The sequence below is a fragment of the Procambarus clarkii genome, chromosome 59 (assembly GCF_040958095.1).
Source record: "Procambarus clarkii isolate CNS0578487 chromosome 59, FALCON_Pclarkii_2.0, whole genome shotgun sequence".
NCBI classification, from domain to species: domain Eukaryota; kingdom Metazoa; phylum Arthropoda; class Malacostraca; order Decapoda; family Cambaridae; genus Procambarus; species Procambarus clarkii.
The window spans coordinates 22,961,036-22,976,338 of record NC_091208.1 but is presented as its reverse complement, the minus strand read 5'-3'; the positions used below and the strand labels follow the sequence as shown (position 1 = coordinate 22,976,338).

Below are 15,303 nucleotides of genomic sequence, written 5' to 3'. Positions count from 1 at the left end.
GTGGATGAATGGACATAACCGGGGGGATATTAATAGGGTATTAAAAGTATCAACACAGGACAGAACACGAAACAATGGGTATAAATTGGATAAGTTTAGATTTAGGAAAGACTTGGGTAAATACTGGTTCAGTAACAGGGTTGTTGATTTGTGGAACCAATTGCCGCGTAACATTGTGGAGGTGGGGTCCCTCGATTGTTTCAAGCACGGGTTGGACAAGTATATGAGTGGGATTGGGTGGTTATAGAATGGGAGCTGTCTCGTGTGGGCCAGTGGGCCTTCTGCAGTTGCCTTTGTTCTTATGTTCTTATGTATTTTTCTCAACACATATAAAAACATTTGCGTTTATTAACGAATTTACGTGAAATAAGCATTGTTCTGAGAGAGAGTTACTCCGTTGCTTGATCTGTGCGGGATCGGAGCTCGCCGATTAGAAAAATACACGTATCTTCGCTTTAAATACAAATATGCCCATGGTAAGGCATTTAAAATGAAGATTATGTTTCTATCTTTCTTGAGACGTATAAAAATCTTACGTTTATTAACGATTCTGCGTGAAATAAGCATTGTTCTGAGATGAATATTGCGGATTTCCGGCTCTACGATCGATGAAAAATGCAACTTTTATACAACTACAAATATCTTTAGTTTTACTTTAAATTTTGTCCTGAAAGAGTTTTCATATATAGATCCAGTTTCTGCCGTTCTTCTGACATAAAAAGACCTTTGGTTTAATAAGTTATTAAGATGTTTTCAACAATATTACTAGGGCGTTCACCGATTCCAACATGGGCGACCCTTTTGGAAACGCAACACATGGGTTGACCTGATTGATATATGGGTCAGATTCCATTAAGGTTCGGAACATATCCACCACGGCCCGGTCCTCGACCAGGCCTCCACCCCCAGGGAGCAGCCCGTGACAACTGACTAACACCCAGGTACCTATTTTACTGCTAGGTAGCAGGGGCATAGGGTGACAGAAACTGCCCAATGTTTCTCGCTGGCACCCGGGATCGAACCCAGGACCACAGGATCACAAGTCCAGTGTGCTGTCCGCTCTGCCGACCGGCTCCCTGTAACTGTTATCATTTTTATCAATTTTGCAAGTATTTATCTACGTAAAATTTTCTTAGATTAAGGACCTGCCCGAAATGCTGCGCGTACTAGTGGCTTTACAAGAATGTAATTACTATGCTATGTATTCTCACAAACCCAATGTACCTTCTTGTATATATATAAATAAATAAATAAACATGAGAGCATTTTATCCTCGGAATACAGTACACAGATAACTTTGTGGGAAATTAATGTTTTGTATTGCTTTTTAACCTACAGTATCTCAGTGGTGTTGTGAAGCTAATATGAAGAAGAATTTACAAGAATAATTATTAGAAAACATAAGTGTTAATCCCCTCAGTCTTCATTCATGTGTGTTTTCTGTCCTTTGTGAGTAGAATAGTCATCACATTCAGGGCTTCATATTGACTTAACAGCTTTCACTTATTTATTATGAATAAAATTGTACAAGAATTTCATGAAAACTTTTTTTTTTTTTTTACTTTAGATCAATAGTGGAGTAATGATCTGTCTTTATTAACAGAGTATCACTGTTTTACTGTATTTTATGTAGAAAATATTGAACATCAAAGTACAGTACTGTACAGAAAAGTACTTGTTTGATATTATATTTGAAATCATAGTCATGATGTTAACTGGAACAATGCTTACAAGAGTGACACATTCATTAGTAAGTGGTAATTGTAAATCACTTTTAATGCCGTATGAAATAATATCTACCAAGATAATTGGTTCGTGTAGAGCAGGTTATAGTGACGATGGTGATACACACAAAGTGTCAGTTACTGATTCAGAGACGGGCACTAAAGCAAAATACTGCCGACGCAATCTGCATCGATCACTACAGCCACAGTTCAGTAATACATATCCTCTAACAAATAAAATGGTTCAAGCCAGGAAGCCACACTTAGTCAACCAAGAATTTCTACAGTGTACACATAGCTTCTCTGTGTTGTCATCGTCAAAGAGGATAATGTCATTGAAGTCTCCTTCCCCTCAAAATATACTCGGCAGTATTCCAAATGTGAAACAAATTCAACACAATCGTGGCATTTGGGATATATTCCAAAGGTAGGTAAAAGAGGTGCCTTTAATATAATAATATACAGTATAGACTTTGACATTACATGTCATTGAAATCAAATCTTGCTCACTAGGGGGTTTGTTATATAAACTGAGTGTACAGTGCAGGGGGTTATATGCCACTGATCACAGTGATCTCCATAATTGGAACATTTGTACTTTGAATCCTTTTCAACCCATTAGTGTCTTTTAAACTGTTTTGAAGAAAGTCAAAATATGAATAGAGCCTGAGCAAAACCACAAGGGCCATGATGAGGGTTTGAACCTACATCTGAGAGGATTCCAGACGTACCTTAATCAACTGTGTTTAAGAAAGCTTAATCGACTTAATCTACGTCCGGATCCTCTCGGACGTAAGTTCGAACCCTCATCACGGCCCTTGTGAATTTGTTCATTTGATACATCACACTATTGTGATTTCTCTGTGAATAGAGCCTCATCAAATATAATGTGCATGTGCTTCAGAGCTAACTTTGGTAGTTACACCGTACTTGATGATGTTGGAGAAGTGTCGGCAACCCGGGAGGTGCCCTCCCACATACCTTGTCCTCCATACGCACAAACTGGAGAACCTTCCTCGGCTCCATCCTCGCCAGAAATCAAAGCAAATTATCAAGTGCAGGCCATGAAAGAATCCTGTTACCTGGCACGCAGTATACTCAATATTGTTGGTGAAAATATTCAGGTAATGGAAGTTTTGTTGATAATTTGTAAACATGCAATATTTATGTATCTGTGTTTTTAATACAGTATTTAATTTATGTGCCTATAACTTACTTTTGTCTGCTTAGTACTTATAACATGTTTTAGGACTCCTGCTACAGGTATTAACTTGAAAATATATCGATATATCCTTGAGAATAGTGTTATTCTCTAAGGAAACATAAGTTTTCCTACCACTAAAAATTTATTTATTACAAAAGTGCTGTGAACTAAACATTGAGCTCTTGAAAACTTTCTCTAGCCTCATATAACTTTTTTTTTTTTTTTTTTTTTGCTAGTTTTGGAACACTGTATGAATTGGTGGCAAATGATTTTAATAGCCATCCACAGATATCAGTTCATTGCCTAGCAGTCCTGGAGGTCGCAGTTCACTTCTTTGGTATTCTTGGAACTTAATGTGTGATGCATGTTCAGTTTCCACCTAGTCAGGATGTTGATCCTACATATTGTGTGCACTTGCAAGGCCAACACAATGGTATATATACAGTATGATATTTTTGGGCATTTTCCCTACTTCTACCTACATAACTACAATTTTACAGGCAAATTATTTTGAAACTTTTATAACACAGTACAGTACATTTAATTTATGTGCATTTTCCATTAGAGGAAATGTAAGGACTAAACATGAAGAGCAGTCATGATGGTGTGCCCCATTTAGTTTATACCTGCATCTGAGGGCAGCAATCTCTAGTGGTCATGAGGGGACAGGAAGCCAAGAGCTTGTTGAAGATCTTCCCATTATTCCTGAGGATTTTTTCCAACTGAATTTTGAACTGTGGGTATTGTCTTAGCATTTATAGCTTCAGCAGGTAGGCACTTCCATGGGTTTACTTTATTACACTGTGGGTGAAGAGGCGTCTCCTGTCTTCTGTCCTTCAGCTTGCCTCATATCATGATTTTCTAAATCTTCATGTTTCAAGTCTTCAACCTTCTCTGCAATTGCAGAATGTTAACTTTATATCTCAAAGATGTGTGACTGTGGTCGTAGATCACACTCCAGTTCCATTCACTTGATACTTGATACATCGCCTGCTTCCTATACCCACCACCATTAATTATTCATATTGTGCTTAGTAAGGGTTAATTATGTATCAGATCATTGTGTGCCGCTTGTTTATTGACGAACCTGTGCCTGTGGTGTCATTCTTGTCACTTTCCATATTTTGGTCGAGTTAGCTGGTTATGATCCTCACTAAAGCAATACAATATATTTTTATAACATGGTTTGTAATCAGTTTTGGCATTTTTTCAATGAAACTTGTCTGTTAGCAAGAAATTCAATCCAACATCAATATTTAGCTTTCTTCTTCCCATATTAAATGGACACAAAGAAAGGACTCTAGCACGACTTAGAATTGAACACACAAGCCTGACCTACTTGAGTTTCCTAATGCACTGTGTACAGTGTGATGCTGTCTAGCGTATCCTGTTAAATATCCTCAGGCATAAATCCTGTCCTTCTTGCCTTGCATGAATAAACAGGTTCTGCTTTACCTCAGTGATTTAGTTATTGTTTCCAACAAGCATGTGTGGTATTGCAATGAATCTTACTTTTTCTCATAAAAAGCCACATTTTATATATTTTGTATGTAGTGGTCAAAATGCAATTGGATTGTTGGGAGCACATCCTTATATGAAACAAGAAGTTGACTACTGTATTGAATTATAATTTAAAAAGCAACTTTTTTCTGGTACTGTATATATTTTTAATTCATGTTAATCGTGCATTTTTTCAGGTTGGCATGACAACAGATGACATTGACAAGCTTGTGCATACTAAAATAATTGCTAGTGGAGCATACCCATCTCCTTTAAATTATTTGGGCTTCCCTAAAAGTGTGTGCACCAGTGTTAACAATGTAGCCTGTCACGGCATACCCGACGACCGTCACCTGCTGGATGGCGACATTGTTTCGGTTGATGTCACAGTAAGTAAAAGCTTTCCTTTACAATGTGCAGATGTCACAAGAAGTAGAAGCCTTTTTATCTTAATTGTCTATGAAGGTGTGACAAGTATTGATTGACATTCTGTGGGGATCTTTTATTCTCACTTCTTTCAAGATAAGTAGTAGTGGCCATCAGATAAATTCAGGTGAAATACTTTAGTATTTTCCAAACATTATGCAGGTAGTATAATACTTCATCTTACTCACCTTTATTATAACTGGATAGTTTAGACCTAGAAATCTTCTCAGTCTGTTTAGGAGGCTGTTTATGTTAATAGCCTGGAGGGTCACATAGCCAGGCTATTGTTGTAATTTCAGCAAAAATTTGGGTTACCCCTTGAAAGCTTCCACCATTGTTCTTGGAACATTATTTATATTTGTTGGCAGGAGGTAGAATATTGGACCTCTGATGTCTACTGTGTTTTGTGTTCGTAATACCTAACCGTTCATTGGATTTATTTTTCTTTTACATATTCTTAGCTATCTCTTCTGTTTGGAAACTGACCTTCCATTATTTTCCATGCGTATTTTATAAGATGTATCTCGTCTCTATTCCAAAGCCTACAGTTATGTGCTTTGAGGCAATCCTATTAGTTTTAAGTGCTTCGCTCATTCTGCAGACAGATTTCTGTATACAGTATTTTATATCTGCTAGTTCATCTTCATTGATAGGTAATGTAAGGACTGAGAAATATTGTATAAAAAATAACACCAGTGCTTTGAAGAGTAGCACCATTGGTGAAGGACGTTAGACATAGCCTAAGTTTTTTGGGACATTTGTTACTATTTCAGTAAATGTACTTGGTCATAATTATTGGCATGGCATCCCATGTTTTAGATGCTCTTATTATCCACCTAATCATTTTTCTGGCTATTGCTATATTTGCCTTATTGTACTCTTGAAACATTATACTGTACCTGATTAATTAAGCATCTGGGGTCAGAAAGGAATAATTTAGCAAATAGTTGAGTTGGCTTCTGTAATTTATATTTTGAATTGTTATGGCCACCTAAGGTCTTCTCAGATCACACAAATCAACTTTAAAAATAAGCCTGACAAAGCTGTAATATACATCTCTACTAAGGATATATAGATATAAACCCATGCTTCCAAGTGTATGCCTCGTCCTGTTTCAAGTACACACAGAAAACGTATACACATGTTGTATTAATACACATACGAAAGTAAACAGATTTTACTGATCTTAAGGTAACAATGTATTTATAGGTGTTCTACAATGGCTATCATGGAGATTGTTGCGAGACCTACTTAATTGGTAATGTCGATGAAGCAGGTCGGCATTTAGTAGAAGCAGCAAGAAGGTGTCGAGATGCAGCTGTATCAATATGTGCTCCAGGAGTTCCATTTGCTGCTATTGGTGAGTTTTCTTATCTAATTTTGATTTTATATACCATATTTTATATACTGCACTGTACCCTCAATAAACTAGATCACATCATTCCAGGCTTGGTCCAGGTTTCCTTATAATTGCCCTTATATGGATGTTTCTTTGATTGTTTATCCCTTGTTTTTAGGTGTTTACTACAGTACGAATGTTGAATAACTTAATTTATGAAATAATTCACAAAAACTGAGTGAGTACATTACCCTCTAATAAGGATAATGTTTCTAGGCCTACAATGTATATACAGTACTGTATATGTACACTCTTCATAACATATCAGTACACGAAGAAATTAATGTGATGTATCGATGAGAAAATTAGTAGTTGTTATGAGGAGTATTCGAACGTATGCTTTGGGTATACTCCCAAGCACACGCCCTAGACCACCACACCATGACATGGTAAAAAGCAATGCAACCTGAGATTCCACTGAATCCTCTAGGGGTCCTGAGGCTTGCACTGAAGCCTAACTAGGGTTTCACACAATGCCCCCATGCACTGGCTTGTAGTCTAGGAATTCTAACTCCTACGCTTCTCTTGAAAAAAATACACAAAGTAATAACATTAATGTGATGTATCAACGAGCAAATCAGTAAGAATCATGAGGAGGATTCAAACCTATGCTCTGGGGTATTTCCAAGCAAATGCTTTAATACACCTAGGAAGGAAGGAAAGGAGTGGCTGTGCTGGTGAAAGAACGCCTGAAAGTAAGAGAGTTAATAATTGAAAAACCTCAAAAGTTGACATAATGGCATTGCAGGTCTGGAATCAGGATGATAAACTGATAATTGTAAATGCCTACAGCCCACCAGCAAGCAACACATGGACAAAGGAGGAACTGGATGACAAACGAGAGGGCCTCATAATGGTCATGAGAGAGATTATAGTAAAAGCAGATAGATAAATCAAGATTGTTGGTACCGGGGTACTTCAACTTTAAAGCAATAGACTAAGAGACCTATGAAGCAAGAATGAAGGACATTTGGACAGGCAGATTTATAAACCTCATTCTGGAGACATTCATGTATCAACACGTCAAGGCCACAAGAATGAGGGACGGAGATGTTCCATCAGTACTGGATCTAATATTCACCAGGAAAGAAGAAGAGATATTTGACATTCAGTATCTTCCTCCCTTGGGAAAGAGTGATCATGTCCTATTGGATATTAAATATGCTTTGCAATATAATCTAGAAGAGAATGGGACATTAAAACAGTTGAATAACTTGATTTCAAGAGAGAGAATTTAGAGAGTTATATGGGAACTTTTAAAAAAAATTTAAGAGTTTAATTGGCAGGCTTGTTGCTAGGCAAGGAAGTAAATGAGATTTATGCCAAATTTTGTGAAATATACGATGAAGGCAAACAAATATTCACACCATAACAGAGATGCAGGACCAGAAAACAGGATTGGTTCAACAGACATAGTGAGAGGGCCAGAGAGGAAAAGACAAGAAAATGGGTTCAATATAGGAAGAGGCTTAACCCACAAACATACCAGCACTACAAGCAAGCAAGAAACAATTACACAACAGTGTAATTGAGAGAGGTAGAAAGAAACCTTGAGAAAGGTATAGCAGACAAATGTAAAACTGATCCAGGTCTTTTCTGTAAATTCATTAAAAGCAGGCTGCATGTAAAAGATAAAATCCAGAGATTAAGAATGGGGAACAGGACTACTGAGAATGAAAAACAAATATGTGAAATGCTAAATGAACAGTTCCAAAGCGTATTTGTACAAAATGAGGATTTCATAGAACGGGACTCAATACCAATTCCAGAGCAAGCCATAGAATACATAGAGGTATCACAAGATGAAGTGAAAAAATTACTCAAGGGGGCAAGGAAGAAATAAAGCAGTTGGACCTGATGGAGTTTCATCTTGGGTGCTGCGAGAATGTGCAACTGAGTTGAGCATTCCACTCTTAATTAATATTCCAGACATCCTTGTGCACAGGAATCTTAGCAGATATATGGAAAAGGGCAAACATAGTACCATTCTATAAAAAATGGTTGTAAAAAAGGAACCTCTAAATTATAGACCCGTATTATTAACAAATGTGGTAGTCAAAACACTAGAAACAATAGTTAAAGCCAAATGAGTTGAACACCTAGAGAGTACTGACATAATAACGGACAAACAGTATGGTTATCGAACAGGAACGTTCTGTGTAACAAATCCACTTAGTTTTTTTAATAGTACCACAGAGTAATACAGGAGCTTACAAGGGCAAGCAGCCTCAAGAGGTACCCAGAACAGCATACATGGATCACCTTTGCTTGGCTGGACAGCATCCCAGGGACCAACAGGGGTACCAACCCTACAATGCCAACTTGCCTCGATGTCTTAACTAGGCGGGGCTGACCAGACGACTCGATTGGTTCAGGTGGGCTGCACTGAACCTCCCTTTTTATCTCCATCCCCTCCCCATAAAAACACTTTGCACCCCTAGGCATCATAGCCTCTGGGTAGGCTTGACTCTCAGATAAAGGAACACAAGGGTATTTATAGGTCTCCATACACTGCCAACATATGGAAACAGGTTTTGCTTGTGCACTGCCATAGCAGGCAGGAGAGTAAAACAAGAGCTACCCCATCCTACCCGTGGGTGGCAAACCCCCTCACAACGTCAAAGCACCGTCCCGAGGGGAGAGTACAGGTGCAAATCCGTTTTCTTGCATATAATGAGCATGAACTATCGGCACAGCAATGAAATTGGTAATCGTACAGCAAAATGGACCACTTGGGCCCCATATGTATGTGCCTGTATGTCACATGCTGCTTTTGGCTTTTTATTTTTTACATTTTTGTATAGTGCTCCACATCAAATCATACAAATTTGTCACTTTTGTCCATTGCAACATGTAGTTTTTATTGATTTCCTTTTATTTATTTACTGTTTATACAGTATTTGTAAAATTAAGATGATTTTAAACTGAAATACAACTTGGCATCCATCAGGTACCAAGGTAAAAGAAGTGGCTATTCAAGGCGGAGTGACTGTAGTGCCTTGCTTCATTGGTCATGGCATTGGACAGTACTTCCATGGGCCTCCAGACATATATCACTGTTGTAAGTATTTTCAAACATATACACATTTTTTTATGTGCTGTACTAGTTAAGATCACTTCTGGGAGGGCTCCCCTCTGTATCTCTGAGTTACCTACCTGAAGATCTCCAAACCCAGATACCATGTCAGGCTCTAATGAATCACAAGCACCTACCGAAGGCCAGGGCCACAATCTGGCACCCCTTTATAGAGGCATGGGGAAGTGGGAATAAAAGAGCAGGCACCTTACCAGAGGGAAAATCACCATAAAGTTAGTGCACTAAAACAAACTGCATGGACAACATTTCCAACACTGATTTCAACTATGTACGCACTTGTTGCCTAGGTCCAACTCCTAGTTAGCTCCACACTACTCGCCCATTGATGATTCAAATGTCTTTCACTTAGCTAACCCAGTCCCTCACACACACACACATGGTGCACCTCAGTGCAGTTCTCCTGGTGCATCCTGGCTCTTAAGGCACCACCATTCAGCAAAGTGTTGGTGTAATGACTGGCATTTTACTATGTATTTGTTCTACTTTATTAATTGCCATCAAGTATTTAGTTGAATCTTTTCAGGTGTGTATGTATGGAAAGTAGACAGTATGTACCGGTCTGTTCAAAGCAGTTCTGGGGTAATCTACTCTTTTTGTCCTTGTCCTTTGCTCAAGGACAAAAAGAGTAGATTACCCCAGAACTGCTTTGAACAGACCGGTGCATACTGTCTACTTTCCAACCATGATCTGGTTGTTTTGTTTTCCCTGGTGTGGTACGTAGGTCTGGTATCTTTTGGTTGGGCTGGCGTTGGTTGTTGCCAAGTTTCTAGTTCTCGGTATTAGGACCTGCAGGTTTGTTTGAGTTGTCAACTTTACTTACGGATGGTTCATCCTTGTAGTCCATCCTCTTTGGTTGGATGGGCAGTCATTGTCCTCCCGTTGGTTTTGTGAGATATTTGGGTATTATTTGTTTGTGTGCATGTGCATGGCTTCTAAACTTTGTTGCCCCGTTCACAGTTGCAAATGTGCATGGTTGCTGTTTTCATCCAAACCCATGTTGGGTTTCCAAGTTCCTTTCCCCATTCTTCCTGCCTGCATTCTACCAGCAAAGTGGCCTTAGTGGCTACTTGAGCCTTGCTTTGTTTTTGTCAGGCTCTTTTTGAGGATTAGTCGGGTGCTATGTAGCCTATGTTCTGCAGTCTGTTGTTAATGCTACAGTAGTCCTTTGGCTGACTCCTCTGAGCAGACTCTCTGACAGGTTGTTTTGTTGTCTTCAGTTGCTCCACGACCATAGTTGACTATGACATTTTTCTGGTGAGTCCTTTGCTGCCTTCTTGGCCGCAGTGTTGGGTGGCTTGGCATGTTTTCTGCTTTGCTCTGTCCTCTCTGACTAGCACTGGCCTAAGTGGGCTTGTCTTTTCTTTGTCCTGGTTCTAGGCTGCCTGTTTCCTGTTCCTGGCAGCTCTGCCTTTCCAGGGGTTGTCTGGGGCTTTCGGTTCTTCATTTCCTGGACCTTCTTGGTATGATTCAAGTTCATCTTCCTTTTGTCCTCCCTCCTTATACCTGTAATTGGTCCTGGTTGTCTTTGTGGGCAATCATCTTTTAATCTGGGTCTTGGTTCCTTCCACTTACAATGATCTGTGACTGTCCAGGAAGTTCTGCCTACTGAGGCAGTACTTATTCTTTGTTTAGCTTGGGTCTTTGGGTGTGTTCTTTATTTGTTGGGCATGTGTCCCTGGCTCCTTGTTTCAGTATCCAGATTTCTTGTCGACATGCTGGGTAGTTTCGTTGACTGTCCTGTTCTTTGCAGGCTCATTTCATCTGCTGGCGATTGCAGTATTGTCCACTTAATTGACTTCTTAAGGCCATGATTGTTGCTCAGGTTCATGTCTTTTTGCTCCCATTGTAGTCAACCCTTGTTTGTGTTCCTTTCTCTGTGGTGACACAACATGGGTGATATATAGGAAAGCCCTCCTAGAAATCCATACCTGGTTGATACCTGGTTGATGGGGTTCTGGGAGTTCTTCTACTCCCCAAGCCCGGCCCGAGGCCAGGCTCGACTTGTGAGAGTTTGGTCCACCAGGCTGTTGCTTGGAGCGGCCCGCAGGGCCACGTACCCACCACAGCCATCATTGAATGCAATGAAATGCCTCTTTCTGGTGGTACCCTTTGTATCGCCCTGTTCCTGCCCTTCCCCTTTTCCAGTGGTGCTCAAGAGTGTCTTGCTGGGACATTGCAGATATAATGGGTAGCTGCCTGAGACCCTTGGATCTCCAAGGCAGCCATTTGGTGGTAAGGGTATGGGGATAATTAATGGATGAACCTAGACAATGAATGTGTACATAGTTAAAGTAAGGGTTGCAAATGTCGCCCAGGTAGTTACTTGTTTTGGTATGCTCCACCTTTCTGGTGATTTTAGCTTTTGTTGTGGTTGATCTTGTATTCCAACTCTCCTATGCCTCTATGTATTTTGGGGTCAGATTCTGGTCCTGGCATTCACGACTTAAGAGCCTGGTGTGGTACTTGGGTTTGGAAAACTCCATTTGGGTAGCTTGAAGTGACAGAGGGCTCCCCCCCCCCAAATACATTTTATACTAGATTTTTGTTTTATGGCAATGATGATATATCTAACATGTGCATTTTTTTTATACTAATTGCCTTCATTTGAGCTGTGTTTTCATTTGACAGATAATGACTACCCAGGTTGTATGGAGGCAGGGATGACTTTTACTATCGAGCCCATTGTGGCTCAGGGCAAGGAAGATGCCCTAATTTTGGAGGATGGATGGACTGCAGTTATGTTAGATAATGGACGAGCTGCACAATTTGAACACACAATTCTTGTTACAGAAAGTGGTCATGAAATACTAACTGATTATCATTAAAATACGTAGCAGCAAATGTTATTGCAAAACTAAATTACCTGGCATTACATTTTTTGTACAAGTACAGTAATGCTACATACCATATTAGCTTTTGTTACACACAACTGCATTACAATACTATGTATTTATTAAATTGTTATAAAAATCTTTGTAATAAATTTTGTATTTACCTGAATATGAATAATATCCAAATAATTAATGAAAGATGACACCAAGCCAGGAACATTATTTAGCACCACCGTCTGTGTCCCAGGATAGTCAGATCCTAAATTTTACCGACGATGTCAATACGAGAGCAAAATAGACATGATATGAGAGGCATCAGACGCATCAAGTTTTAGAGACATTAGGAAAGCAAGACTTACTATCAACCTGACAATCAGGACATTCTAAAAATGTCATTCAGACAATAAGCAGCAGATCGTTGTTGTAATAAATACCCACCACCTAATACGGTGTTAGGAGGAAAGGCTACCTTTAGGAGTTTACAATTTATTGTCTGTAATAACGGACTGTCACATCAACAGTTGCGAATTGTGGTATGAATGACTAGATAGAAATCCAAATAAGGGGTCCTCTTATGGGAGATGGGTGAGGTAGGAATGGCCAGACATGTATCAACAGCGAGTCCTGTTAACAAGTCATCACTGCAGGAAAAGCTAAGAAGGAAACAAGCCCACCAAATGGGAAGTAGACAGCAAAAAGTACTGAGGGCAACACCAGTTGTGATGATTTTATATGTTGAAACCAGTGTTATGTCTCTACAAGCTTGGATAGAGGCTGAACAAAAGGTTTGAAAGCAAAGGTGCAACCCTGTACAGTGTACAGCATGGAGATGACTTAACATCCAAGGAATATGCAGTGCAGCAATACAATGGAGGAATGCAAACGGAAGAGCATGCACTCATCAGTCTCAGGAAGTATGGAACAAACAAGGCAAGAGGGCTTTTAGAGCATTCATTATGGATGTAAATAACATAGGGAACAAAGACAAGTGAGGTGTCAAAGATCAATCCTGTGAGTTTAGCATTCTCTATACACACAGAGATACAAGGATAGATAAGAAACAACGTGTTATGACTTACTTGAAACTATAAGTCTTTGTTATAGACAACTTGAAGCCATGACTGGAAGCCCAAGACAACACTTTGTCAGTCACCAGGAGGAGGAAGTGCTGTAATTGGGAGAAATCATTGCTGTGACAGCAGGTAGAAGATTGTCCACATAGTGGAGAACTCTCAACAGGGAGATTAAAGAAGGGCAAACAGGAGAGACATTTAGGGAATACTGCCAGAGAAACCAGTACAATACTGAGCTGAACTTTGAAAATACAACGAGAGGAAGCTATGAAGTTAAAGTGGGAGGAATGCCTCGATGGCCAAAAGAATAGTTGGGCTGAAATATGACACTCATGGAGGTACAATAAGTCTTCTCCAGGTTAAAAATAAGAAGCTGCCACTAAGGCATAGCAAAGGCAGTACTGTACTGTACAGTATATAAATCTCCAACTCCACCAAGACATCAGTCATACTGTGATTAATTTGGCAAAAGCCAAATTGAGAGAGGGAGTTGCAACGATGATGTTAAAAAACTACAAAAGATGTATATTAATCATATGTTAAAAATCTTAGACATAACTCATCAGGGCAATGGACCAAAAGTCACTACAGAAGGTGCCTTGTGAATTGGGTTTCTTAAAAGGAAGTTAAATTGCATTGAGTCAAATACCGGTACTGTATAAATACATAAACACTATATGTAAATACATAAATACTGTATAAATACATAAATGTATTTATTTTTACTGCCGAAGCAAACAGTTAACTCAGTCTGGCCACATCAAAACACCTATTTCACCGTTATCACTACCAAAGAAGTGTGTTGCTTTCCAGAAGCCAAAACCATGTGGTAAAAACATTCTTAATTAAAGGACACAGGGACTGTAAGTGTCTTCATGCACAGCCAGCACACATGTGGTATGAAGCCAAAAGGTCAGTTTTTCTAACTTTTTTTTCACCTTAGGCAAGCTACTAAAGTTGTTCTAAACTACCCTTCAGATCACTGAAACACTTGGTCCTCCCTCACCACCAGCCATAATCTTGAGGTTATCTTGAGATGATTTCGGGGCTTAGCGTCCCCGCAGCCCGGTCCTCGACCAGGCCTCCTTTTTGTTACACCCCCCCAGGAAGCACCTCGTAGCAGCTGTCTAACTCCCAGGTACCTATTTACTGCTAGGTAACAGGGGCATTAGTGTGAAAGAAACACTTTGCCCATTTGTCTCTGCCTCCACCGGGGTTCGAACCCGGAACCTCAGGATTTCGAATCCGAAGCGCTGTCCACTCAGTAGATATTACAAAAATAAAATGAATCAATCATGTTGTTGATCCTTCACACTACAGTATATAGCATTACTCCAGCAATCATTCACAGCTCACCACTGCAGCTTCTAAGACCAGATGTAGTGTTCTTCATGAATTACCATGTACAGTACAAATACATCAACTCTCTCAACACTTGCACTCAGCCTTGTCCCTTACTATATCTCATGTGTTGTTCACACATCCTTGCCTCTTAACATGCTCTCTGTGTCCTCTTACCTTTATCTCGGCATTTCTCTCCTCCTGCCATCAAATACACTATTTACCATTCTGTTATCATCTATTTATGCAACATATCAAACCATATCACTTAGGATGTCAGTACAAGAACAAAAGCATATAAGGTGAGCAACATCAAAGGTTTTGGATTCACTAAGGATTATATAAAGGAACAAAGGACCTTGAGGACCTTTATTAAAGCAAGACATACAATTGTCCTGAAAATCAGGACATTCTACAAAGAGGTGCACGACTGTTAGCGAGACAATGCAGTTTGGACAATAAGGAGCAGTACGGCATTTCACTAAATACCTGTGAGCTAAGCATGTATGGCCAATATGTAACATAGCCAAAGTCATTTGGGTGATGAAAGGGAACAGAGCCAACACAACATGCGTCAGCTTGCCAGAATTAAAGAGAAACTAGGAAGAAGAGAGGGTGAAATGTTCTAGAATGTGGCCTCAGGTATTTGTCAGATCATTGCCCAAGAGGGCAGGCCAACAGTTAACATCACCCAAAAGGAGCACAGGC

At 39.5% G+C, this 15,303-nt stretch overlaps 1 protein-coding gene across 4 annotated transcripts; it reads left to right on the top strand.

Moving 5' to 3' along the window:
• The first annotated feature begins 688 nt into the window (after positions 1 to 688).
• On the top strand, positions 689 to 12,344 carry LOC123768149 (methionine aminopeptidase 1D, mitochondrial). Of its 4 annotated transcripts, none has more exons than XM_069307028.1 (7): positions 689 to 941; positions 1,634 to 2,151; positions 2,629 to 2,848; positions 4,626 to 4,817; positions 6,064 to 6,214; positions 9,204 to 9,314; positions 11,979 to 12,344. In XM_069307028.1, the coding sequence occupies exons 2-7, from the start codon at positions 1,706 to 1,708 to the stop codon at positions 12,173 to 12,175; spliced, it is 1,317 nt and encodes a 438-aa protein (XP_069163129.1). In that variant the 5' UTR covers positions 689 to 941; positions 1,634 to 1,705; the 3' UTR covers positions 12,176 to 12,344. The 4 variants fall into 4 exon arrangements, with proteins under 4 accessions (XP_069163129.1, XP_045614458.2, XP_045614459.2 ...); XM_045758502.2 differs by having other exon boundaries at positions 1,604 to 2,151; XM_045758503.2 differs by having other exon boundaries at positions 696 to 941; positions 1,822 to 2,151.
• Positions 12,345 to 15,303: the final 2,959 nt, after the last annotated feature.